Genomic DNA, 12,173 nt, shown 5'->3' on the forward strand with positions numbered 1-12,173 from the left:
ATTCCAAACAGAAGTGAATTGCAGTAATCAAGCCTAGATGTTATGAACATCTAGACATTATAAGCTACGAAGAGAAGAACGAGCTCATCCTCAACACAGACAGACCAAAGAAATTATATTGGACTTCAGGAAGAAACCCCCCTCCCCCATTACAGCCCCTCATCATTAAAGGTGCTGAGGTAGGGAGGGCTGACAGCCATAGATTCTTGGGACTGCAGGTTACATCAGACCTGAGCTGGTCTCTCAACACAGTCACAGTGAAAAAAGCCCAGTAGGCTTTACTTCATTAGGCTGCTCAGGAAAGCAGGTTTGGACCAGCACCCTCTCCCCCCAGGCCTACAGAGGACAGATAGAGCATCCTAACCACAGGCATCACCGTCTGGTATAGGAACACCACACAAGCAGAAAGGAAGGCACTGCAGAGTCATACAGACTGTGGAGAGGATCACAGGGACTAAACTTCCTTCATGGACTCTATGTATGAACAGCACAGTTGAAGAAGAGCAGCAGGAATCATCAAGGTCTCACTCCATCCAGCTCACTCTCATCAGACACAACAACTGTTCATCTAACCTGAGACACAGCAGAGCATCATCACCAGAGTACAAGGTTTTTAATAGTTGTTATCTGCCACAGTCAAACTGATGGCAAAACAAAACCACCGATCAGGTGCAATAATAGCCCCACACCACGTAACTTCACTGGTCATGTGACATGGTTTACGTTCTGTACAGTAGAGGTATAAACCACTTTGTTCTTATTTTATTTATTTAGTGTTTCAGTGTTCTGATTATGATCGAGAGCTCTGCACAAGAACTCCAATGAGCCTGGATTGTTGGTCTGTGCACAAATGGCAAATAAAGAACGTTGTACCTTTGTTAAGTGGAACTCTGGGATACATTACAACATTTTTCAGTCAGGTCATCTGGACAGTTTCTTTTTTTTTGTGCTGAAATGTTTCACCTTCGATCCAGAAGGCTTCATCAGTCAAGGAAACGCACAACAAAACTGATTCTTCCCCCAACAGCTCTCTCCAAAGTGGAACAAACCAGTTTATTAGGTTTAAATATGACCATTGTCTCCCAACTTTTTATCTTTATGCGCAAAAATCAAACTGCAGCCAGCTCCCAGATCTCACTCAGATCTGTCAGGGGTCCAGATCTGCAGCAAACTGCCAAGAGCCACGTTTCCAAACCTTTCTTGTGCTGCAGCTCCGACACAAAACTAGAACAGACTGGAGAAGTTTTATCTGATGAATCGACTTTAACAGTTTCACATCATGACTACGAATGGGAATTCTTAGCAGTTCAATTCCCTGGAATTGTAGGCGGCTTGCCTAACGACTCGTCGTGATGACATCACAGACATGCGCCGTACTTGGTATTCAACATGGCGTCGAGGAAGAAGCGGTCTAGCACCACACATGACCCTACTTCACAAAAAAAGACAAAACCAGGGCTACTTGCAACACATGCAAAGCGTCGATAACAACAAAGGGCGGAAATACTTCTAACATGCAGAAGCATTTGACCACGCAGCATGTGGTTAGTTTGCACAAATGGACCGTCTTTAACATGCTGTTTGGTGGTGGGGGTGGAAGTGGAGCTAACAAAGCATCCTCCTCCGTCTTAAACGTTGCAGCAGGTAACAGTAAACTCCTCCAGGTCCTGTCGACTGTTACCTTTTGCTGTCCTGCTTTCACTGTATTGTATAAATAATCTCCATCTCCTGTAATAACATTTAGTTGACGAGGACTGCCGGAGTCTGGCTGGCTCCGAGGCTGGTGCTAGCACACCTTTAGCTGCCCCTTTCATCGAAGCAGGGAAGAGTAAAATGTTTAACGGTTTTATATTTTTGTTCAGTGTGTTTAATTGTAGCCTATTTCTGTTGTGAGACCGTTTCTTGCTGCTCAGTGTTTTTCATGGTGAATTTCTTCTTAAGCTGTCAGAGCTGAGAGACAGAGGCAGGAAGAAGAGGATGAAGATGGTAACTATGTAAGTTTAGCTTTTTGTAATGAAAGATGATAGATTGCATGGATTATTACACTATTTCATTTAAAACTGAACCTTGTGGATTACAAGTTGTGGTTATGTCAATAATTTCAGACGCCTCCCATTAAGCAGCAAAAAAAGACAGCCCTAGAAGAACTCTTTGAAGAAGAGGACAGCAAGCTTCTGTCAGTGCAGCAGCAGCCCCCCATCTCCACAGCTCAGAGAGTGGATGGAGAAGTCCATCTATACAGAAGCCTATCACCCATTCCAACCAAGGACAGCCCCACCCTCTGGTGGTGGATGAAGGACACACTGCCCATATCAGCTTTAGCTGAGAGGTATCTCTGTGTCCAAACATCCTCCACCCCATCTGAGAGGGTGTTCTCCACAGCTGGAGATACTATAAGGCCAGAAAGATCTCGTATCCTTCCTGAGAAGGCAAACATGTTCATTTTTCTGCACAAAAATTGCTAGTTTGCCAAAATTTAAAAGTGCAGTTGTGTTTTATGACGATGTGTTAATAATGTTAATTAGGAACTCTTTTTTCACACCAGTTCTATTTTTGTTCTGGTGAAAGAGCATCAAATACTTCATGCACACAAATGGTGTACTATATTTTATTGCCTAACCCAATGAGAATTGATAAGGAATTGAATCGATAGGTGATATCGATAAAGGAATTGGAATTGCCAAATTCTTATCAATTACCATCCCTACTCATGACTTCATTTAGATCCAGGACACAGACTGAACTCAACAGCTTCTCACATGATTTGAATCAAAGTGCACAAAAACAACAGAGTCCATCCATCATGTTGGTGTTTATTAAATAATAAATGATAGCATGGTGGACGGGACGCATACACACAGGGGAAAGAACTCACTGATAGGCCATAACATTAAGACCACTTTCATCTTGTTACAACTAGACCTTCATCCTGGCCTCACGAGGCCTTCAACACCTACAAAAATATTTGGGATGCCCAACAGCAGAACCATTAATAGGTAGCGCAGCTTTACGTATAATTAATGCTGCAGTTTCTCCCTCACCCCCCACATACCTTGATAGTCTGGTAGGAACCGCTGTACAGGTGGTTCTGGGAGGCCACCAGAGCTCTGACCCAGTGGTTCAGACCAGTCAGCTCCTTCTTCAGCTTGAGCTCTGTGCCCATGATGTCCCACACCTGCACACAAACACAAAAACAAGAATCGCTCTACACTGATTCTGACTGGGTCAGATTTAGGAGATCAGGTGACAAAACTGGTCCAAAGTCAAGCACAAGCAGCCAGTCAGAGGCACAGCTGGGCAAAGACCAGGACCTGATCCAAGCTGCTGAGGACTGCAGTCAGTACAGGGAGCAGGCTCGTTCCTCTGAGTGCACGTCGGTGGTTTAAGTTCAGGACAAACAACACGTGGATGTTTAACATCAGGGTGGAGCAACACCTCCAGGTACTCAGTGCTCCCACTCAATTCCTCTATTTTGACTGGCAGGAATAAAACTTTAAACTTACGTGTTTGTTAAAAAAAACTGCTTTAAATAAAGCTACAGAATTCCTTAGAAACCTTTAGGCACCTAAATATTATGAACGTAAAGTAAATGATCATGCAACGTCACTGCTGACCCAAGATCAAGAGTTTTTTAGAAAAACTCACACAGATGTGATTAAAGTTCATTCGACCGACTGAATGTTGTTGAAGCTGCTTTATTTGTGCAGTTTAGATTTAAAGTGTTACAAACAGTAAACTTCAATCATTAAATCCTGATCGGGACCTTTCTGGTGGAGTTTGCATGTTCTCTCCGTGCATAAGTGGATTTTCTCAAGGTACTCCAGTTTCCTCCCACAGACCAAAAACATGCATGTTAGACTGATTGGTAACTCTAAATTGTCTCTAGGTGAGAGAGAGAGAGAGTGAATGGTTGTTTGTGTTGATGTGTCCCTGTGATGGACTGGAGACATGTCCAGGGTGTCCCCCACCACTCGCAGAGTGACCGCTGGATATGGGCACCAGTGACCCCCTGACCCAAAATGGAAGAAGCGGATAGGAAGGGAGGAAGGAAGGAATGGTAGAATGAAGGAAGGAAGGACAGAATAAATGAAGGAAGGATGGAAGGAAGGAAGGAGAGAAGGAAGGCTGGAATGATGGATGGATGGAAGGACAGATGGAAAGAAAGATGGAAGAAAGGATGGAAGGAATGATGGCTAGATGGAAAAAAGGAAGGAGGAAGAGAAGGAAGGATGGATTGAATGATAAAATGATGGATAAATGTAAGGAAGGAAGGTAGGACGGAAGGAAGGATGGAATGATGGATGGATGGAAGAAAGGATGGAAGGAAGGAAGGATGGAAGAAAGGAAGGACGGAAAGAAGGAAGGAAGGATGGAATGATGGATGGATGGAATGATGGAAGGACAGATGGAAGGATGGAAGCAATGACAGAATGATGGATAGATGATAGGAAGGAAGGGAGGGAAGAAGGAGGGAGGGTGGATGGATGGATGAAAGGAAGGAAGGAATAATGGAAGGAAGGATGGAAGGAAGGAATGAATGATAGAATGATGAATAGGTGGATGGGAGGAAGGATGGAGGGAGAGTGGACGGATGGATTTTAATCTGATTCAAGTCATATTTCTTGTTTTTGATTAACTCAGAGACCTGGTCCCCCACCCACCCCACCCCACCCCCACCCACCCCCCACCCCCCCAGTGCTGCTTGTAGACTGGATGTTGTTCCTCGTGCTGCCTGTCTAGTAGATGGGATTGTTTAAAGTTTATTTTAAAGATATATGCTTTAATTTGAACTCTGTCACCTTCTGTTCAGTCGTTCCGTCTTAACCTTCTTGTGAATTAGTTTTAATCTGGTGTCTAGATTTAAGGGAACTCATAAAATACACTTTATTATTATTATGGCTGACATTTTCCTATTATTGTAAAAATAAATAAATAGAAGTCTAGACTGATAAATCTTCATTGTCATCAGCTGTAATGTTACTTCCTTTATTCCCGGCAGAGCCCGCCCAGTTGCAACACAAATCACATCACGAGAGTTTTGTGCAAAATTATTTCCCCCCCTCCACAAATAGTTACAATTCACTTTTTTTAACCTTTTGAAAGAGTTTCATATAAGTCCTCAATATAAACAGGAAATTAAGTTGCATCAAGCTTCATTCTAAGTGATACAGTGATTCAAGAGAAAAAAATTTAAATAACCGTGCTGTGTATAAACCTGAGCTGAGGCATGTACTGATGGTGATGATGTCATAGAGGAGGAGGAAGAGTTGGGTAAGAAAGGAAAGTCCCTGTGAAAAAGCTCTACTTCAGCTCACATATTAAATCTACCCCCACATGCTGAACTGACACTGTGTCCTGTTTAATGTCGACTTTCATAAAGAAAGATTTCTTACAGCTCACGCTACCTTAATGGCCTTGAGGGAGCCGCTGAACAACATGTTGTGGGAGGACACCAGGGTGCACACGGGATTGTCATGGGCACGGATGGTGTTGACTTTCTGCAGGGTCTGGATGTCCCACACCTACGCAGGAAGAGCACAACAAACTTCTTCAGTTCATGCAAACAAATCAGACCAAATCTGCTGCGACGGAAACAAGCAGGAGGAATAAACTTACAATAATGGTGCAATCTGCAGAGCCACTGTACAGCTTGTTGCTATGGGAACAATAACACAGAACGTTATGCTTGAGGGGGGGACCAGATCTCCCAGCTGACACAAAGAACAGTGTGTGTGTGTGTGTGTGTGTGTGTGTGTGTGTGTGTGTGTGTGCAGCTCGTTACCCCTGGATACACAGAGCCAGCACAATGCCATCATGACCCTCCAGAGTTTTCTGGCACTTGTAGGTCGTGCAGGTGTCCCAGACCTTACAGCAAGAGAAAACACACACCATACTGACTACATGGTAACAACTCACATATACGTGTCAGAATCATAACAACTGCATGTTACGTTTGTGTGTGTGCTGCTTTCTTTAAAAATAAAAATATGTAACCAAATGTGGGTAAAGGTTGCATTTAAGCTAAAAATAGAGCCGTGTCCACAGGACAGTAGAGCCCGACCGAAATATTGTTGATTTGGTCAATAATTTAGACTGATAAAGATCTTTGGGGAACTGTTGGTATCAGTGGTAATTGTCTCATTATGGGCCAATATAAATATTTCTAATTTTCACCCCAGAAATGCTGGAACTAGCTGTAATTGCACAATGTATCCAGCAAAGGGCACATGAAGACTACTTTCAAATCATGGCCATTCACTTAAGTTGCACTTTCACATTCAGCACAGACGAAGCAGGGAGCAATACTGTGTAGTGTATTTTGCTGAACAGAGCATGCCAAGTTTATTTTAACTAGGGATGCACGATATTGGATTTTTGGCTGATATCCAACATGCCAATATGCTAAAACTTATTTGGCCGATTAACGACATTCCCCACCCCAGACCTACTTAGAGAGACTACAAAGCTTTCGCTGCTGTGGAATTAAAATACTACATTATTCTGCATGGTCTTTGTCAGTTTGTCCTGCTACCAAATGCAGATGCCAAAAAGGGGCTGAAAATGATGTAACACTTTAACTTGGATCATGTTTAATGTCAAATTTATTCATGACATTTACTCTGTCTAACACAATGACAACACTTGGAACAGTGCAAATTTGTAAATTTTCACAAATCTAAACTCAACCTGTTCACAAGTGACAAGAGAAAAACCATTCTTTAAAAATAAAGTGCTTTAATAAATATACTTGACAGTTTCTTAAATTAAAAATTAACTTAAAACAGAAGCCTTTTATATCAGCGAGTTATGTTGATGAAATGGCTGATGTTGGATATTTAACTTTATTGCTAATATCAGCCAATACCGATACCATGCCGATAATATGCATCCCGAATTTTAACTGATCTGTAAAACAAATCAACAATAATAAATTCTCTTCAATTCTTCAACCCGCTTGTCATTAGCTATGTGCCTCTCAAGTTGGTAAGCTAACGTTTAGATAACAGCAAGGTATTGCCTTGTAAAACTTTATTCAGAACAATAAAACTAACGTAGCGATAAATATATATCAGTGTTAGTAATGTTATCTTTGTCATCCTCAATGAAATGTATTTTTCATCTGAAATCTTTAATTCTCTGCAAAGAAAAATAAACTCTGATGCGGTCAATACTAATTATGCTTTCGCCATACATGACTGACTGTTTAAACAATGAACAGGTTGTTTAATTTATATTTATGTAACACACTGAATAACTTTATGGTGAATAGTGGAGAATAGAAAATGGAAACGCACATTAGGAATTCTGTTTTTATGACCAGTGCACCACTTGTGAACCTGCTGTGGGTCTAGGTGTAGCATGGATCTGATTAGCTTAGCTTCATGGATGCTAACAGCTGCGCTAAATAAACAAGCCCTGCTCCACTCCCTGTTTTCTTAAGATTCTTGATGGTGGACAAAGCTAAAAATTTTCAGCCATATTATCGGTATTGACGACAGCGAAAAATTTCCATATTGGTCAGGCTCTACAGAAGAGGGTTGATTTTTTTTTTTTTTTATTTCTACCTTAATGGTCTTGTCAGAAGAGCCGGAGAAGAGCAGGTCTCCAGTGGAGTACACACACAGACACCAGACAGGACCCTGGTGGCCCACAAACGTCCCCTTACACTTGAAGATCTGCTGCGGGTCGTAAGCTGCACACAAACACAGGAGTCAGAGCAGGAGAACTAAACGGGAATGTGAGGGTTACGAGCTGAAACAAGGTGGTCAAAAAAGGTCGCAGCACATGAAAACCCAGACAACCTGGTACATACATGGTATTCAGATAAGGTCCTGAGGAGACTAAAGTAAAAATATATATATATATTGTAGTAGTTTATATAAGATAATAATCTTTGGCTAGTTTTGTGTTAACAATTAATCAGAAATGTTTGCAGTCTGTGGGCGGTCTTTCTTCTGAGCAAAGTTTTGGGTGTCTGTCTCAGAATCACCTGGCCATAAAAACACGAGTTTCATTTCAGATGGACGGTTTAATCAACCAAAATATATCAAATCTGCTACATTCAGCTCTTTTCTAAAAATGGGAAAAGACTGATATACTGGTGAAGAATTACTACTGGTGGGTTTTTAAAGATGATGAGAACCAACGTGGTCTGTGTGGTTCTCAAAACTGATGAACACGTTTAAATTAGAGAAACTTCAATGGGATAATGTAGGTAACTGTGATGCTCTGTCAAACAGTTATCAGCCGTGACATCTGTCATAGAGCAGGGAGTGAGAGAAAAGGGCCGAAGTCTTTGTCCAGGCTAGGCTAACGGTCAAACGAGTGTTCAATTAATTTTTCAGGCTCAAAACACTAATCTTGTTCTCTATCGCAACAGCGACGTGAAACACCTGTCAGTGTTTCTCCTAGGTTACATGCCTTGGCAGAGCATTCAACTCTTCTGTGATTTTTGTCTGGGGGTGGGGTGGGGGGGGGCACACGTCTGTGTTGTGCGCCGTTTGTCCCAACAGTTGTCGACTGAAGGGGAACGTCGAAGGAAATGGGCTTAGTGTGAGGGAAATGAAGCGCTACCTCTGTAATGTGCACTGATAGCTTAGCGCTACGCCAGTGCTGGCAGTTGTGGGGGGTGGGGGGGTCGGTTCAGTAGGCAGGGTGCTTTTTTCCGTTGACCGGGGGGGGATGCCCTCCTTGTATATATATGCTTGCGTAATAACACGGATGTTGTTGTACACTGACTGATGTCACAGCTGAGAACTATTAGAACATTGTGTTAGGCAATTTTTGGTCAAAGTTTATGGATGTTTTAAACTGCTATGACCGAGACTCTGCCCATGAACCACATGTTTGAGTTAGCAGAGAGAGGCAGCTGTCACTCAAAGGTTGCCTCAGAGCTCGGCTAAACTGATAAGATATAAAAAACGAGCTACACACACTGCCCGTAGCCGATTCTTGTGACTGGTCTTGGTGTGTACTTCCTGTATAGCTGTGTAACGTGTCCTGACAATCTGTCCTCGTAAGTAAAAAAACAAATAAAAATCTTCTCCTGTCGTGTAGTGTGCCTCCTTTTGAGTACGAGAGATAACAAGAATATTTTTCTCCAACACATTGCTACAAAGTTAAGACTATTCTTTTAAAAGGACTACTTTTCTGTAGAACACCAACAGGCTGTGTGGTTGTGCTGGCAGTGAACTACATATTCTCATGCATCTGTGTGGACGAGAGAAAAAAATGGAAAAGCTATTACCGTAATTTCTGGACTATAAGCCGATACTTTTCCACACACTTTGAACACCTTGAACATGCTGTTGCTAATTTATAGAATTTTTTTTTGACAGGCTCACAAGCTTCATGCCACCAAAAACATTTCGCCTCGTCACACCTGGACGCTCACATAGATAGATGCCCAGTGCACGTCTATCTTGGGGGGGGGGGGGGGGGTTGTCCTCATGACTCAGTGAAACTACCTGTATGAATAAGTTAAAATGAATCTGACCAATAAAATTACTGAACAGATCACGGTGGACCAATGACAATAGGTTTTATTGGTCCAATGGGGAGCCCTCCCGTTGTGCCCCCAGGGAGGGGGAAACGTGATGAAGAGGACAGAGGACAGCACAAGCTCATGGGAGCAGTGCGCAGCATGTCTGTGGTGTGCAGGAGGAAGATGAAGATAGTGATCAATGACTTCCTTCTCGGCTACTGTATTGTTTTTACCAGATGTGCTACCGGCACTATTCATAATAAAACTTTTACTGCATGTATTTGTGTATGTTACTGGTACATGTTTCATTAAAAGTTTTTAAAAATCTTTCAGTGTACATATTTCATGTTACAACGTGGACAACCGCGGCTTATACACAAGTGCGGCCTGTATATGTCCAAAAATGTTTTTCTTTTCAAATTTAGGGGGAGGTGGGCTCAATAGTCCGGAAATTACGGTAGTTCCACTGAGGAAAGATTAAGCACAATACAGGACTTAAAAAAGTACGTACAGCCCAGGATTCCCATGTTGAGTCTGGCGTTGATGTGGGACAACTCGTCCTGTAAAGACAGTCCATGATGATCTTGGCTTCAACGTTTCATTTAAATTTAGAATCTCCAAACACTTACGTTAAGCATGGAGGCATCTCTCCTAAACTCCATCAGGTCCTCGCTGAGTTTACTCTGGTTCTCATCTAACATATCTAAAAAGACATGTAGACACACAAACACATTTTTATAGCATGAAAACCACGTTTTGAAATATTATACAGACTAAATTAGTCTCTTCTAAGAGCTCCTCTTATTAACTATAACAGCAGGATTTTAATGTAGTGATGCTGTTTTCTTAGCATTAAACAAACATCCATTCATGTTAATGTAAGAAATTTCAACTAATCGTGTGTTTTGTGCGTCATTTGCCTATTTCAGTCCAGCAGAACTTCAAAAAGGCATCGTTAGAAATCCTTGTTTTATCTCACCAAACTTAAGCTCCAGGTTTTTCTCCAGCTGATCCAACTTCTCAGAGAGTTTGCCCAACATGGAGCGCAGGAAAGCAATATCTTGGTCCTTCTGAGCCAGAGTCAGCTGCATCTCGTGGAACCTGAACGTGGTGAACACATGCTCAGATATATTTATGTATAGATGAAGGTCACGTCGAAAGGTTTGGATTCAGATCTGTAGCTCACCGGTCATCAGTCTGCTGCAAGAACTCCTTCAGACCCTCGAACTTACAGAGATCCAGATGTGTCTCGTATGTGTCCTGGTTCCCTATGAATGTGCAGCTGTTGGGAAGAATAGGCTGTGCTGATTCATGGAAAGTGGTTGTTTTTTTTTAAGAAATTAATTTAACACCACAGTAGATTTTTTCACAATTACAGATTCATACAGATTGATACAGATTTTATATACGCACACAGTACCTTGAGAAAGTATTCGGCCCCCTTGAACTTTTCAATATTTTGTTTACATATATATATGTATGTATACATATATATATATATATATATATATATATACACACACACATACATGTCCTTCTCAAAAAATTAGCATATTGTGATAAAGGTCATTATTTTCCATAATGTAATGATAAAAATGAAACTTTCATATATTTCAGATTCATTGCACACCAACTGAAATATTTCAGGTCTTTAATTGTTTTAATACTGATGATTATGGCATACAGCTCATGAAAACCCAAAATGCCTGTCCCAAAAAATTAGCATATTTCATCCCACCAATGAAAGACACGTGTTTTTAATACAAAAAAGGCCAACCTTAAAATAATCATGTTCAGTTATGCACTCAATACTTGGTCGGGAATCCTTTTGCATGAATGAGTGCTTCAATGCGGCGTGGCATGGAAGCAATCAGCCTGTGGCACTGCTGAGGTGTTATGGAGGCCCAGGATGCTTCGATAGCGGCCTTAAGCTCATCCAGAGTGTTGGGTCTTGCGTCTCTCAACTTTCTCTTCACAATATCCCACATGTTCTCTATGGGGTTCAGGTCAGGAGAGTTGGCAGGCCAGTTGAGCACAGTAATACCATGGTCAGTAAACCATTTACCAGTGGTTTTGGCACTGTGAGCAGGTGCCAGGTCGTGCTGAAAAATGAAATCTTCATCTCCATAAAGCTTTTCAGCAGATGGAAGCATGAAGTGCTCCAAAATCTCCTGACAGCTAGCTGCATTGACCCTGCCCTTGATAAAACACAGTGGACCAACACCAGCAGCTGACATGGCACCCCAGTGACTGTGGAAACTTGACACTGGACCTCAAGCAATGTGAATTCTGTGTCTCCTCTCTTCCTCCAGACTCTGGGACCTTGATTTCCAAAGGAAATGCAAAATTTACTGTAATCAGAGAACATAACTTTGGACCACTCAGCAGCAGTCCCAGGCGAGATGCTTCTGACACAGTCTCTTGTTCAAAAGTGGCTTGATCTGGGGAATGCGGCACCTGTAGCCCATTTCCTGCACACGCCTGTGCACGGTGGCTCTGGATGTTTCTACTCCAGACTCAGTCCACTGCTTCCGCAGGTCCCCCAAGGTCTGGAATCGGCCCTTCTCCACAATCCTCCTCAGGGTCCGGTCACCTCTTCTCGTTGTGCAGCGTTTTCTGCCACACTTTTCCCTTCCCACAGACTTCCCACTGAGGTGCCTTGATACAGCACTCTGGGAACAGCCTATTC

At 42.3% G+C, this 12,173-nt stretch overlaps 1 protein-coding gene across 1 annotated transcript in view; it reads right to left on the reverse strand.

Moving 5' to 3' along the window:
• traf7 (TNF receptor-associated factor 7) overlaps positions 1-12,173 on the reverse strand; it is a 37,508-nt gene that overhangs the window by 11,346 nt on the left and 13,989 nt on the right. The window contains exons 9-18 of the mRNA XM_037689338.1: positions 10,671-10,766; positions 10,464-10,585; positions 10,114-10,187; positions 9,996-10,044; positions 7,566-7,693; positions 5,783-5,865; positions 5,617-5,656; positions 5,406-5,522; positions 3,042-3,175; positions 2,264-2,447 (exon numbers count right to left, since the gene is read on the reverse strand). Coding sequence (XP_037545266.1) covers positions 2,264-2,447; positions 3,042-3,175; positions 5,406-5,522; positions 5,617-5,656; positions 5,783-5,865; positions 7,566-7,693; positions 9,996-10,044; positions 10,114-10,187; positions 10,464-10,585; positions 10,671-10,766 — 1,027 coding nt within the window. The remainder of the gene's footprint in view (positions 1-2,263; positions 2,448-3,041; positions 3,176-5,405; positions 5,523-5,616; positions 5,657-5,782; positions 5,866-7,565; positions 7,694-9,995; positions 10,045-10,113; positions 10,188-10,463; positions 10,586-10,670; positions 10,767-12,173) is intronic.

The sequence above is a fragment of the Nematolebias whitei genome, chromosome 15 (assembly GCF_014905685.2).
Source record: "Nematolebias whitei isolate Nwh7 chromosome 15, NemWhi1, whole genome shotgun sequence".
Classification (NCBI taxonomy): domain Eukaryota; kingdom Metazoa; phylum Chordata; class Actinopteri; order Cyprinodontiformes; family Rivulidae; genus Nematolebias; species Nematolebias whitei.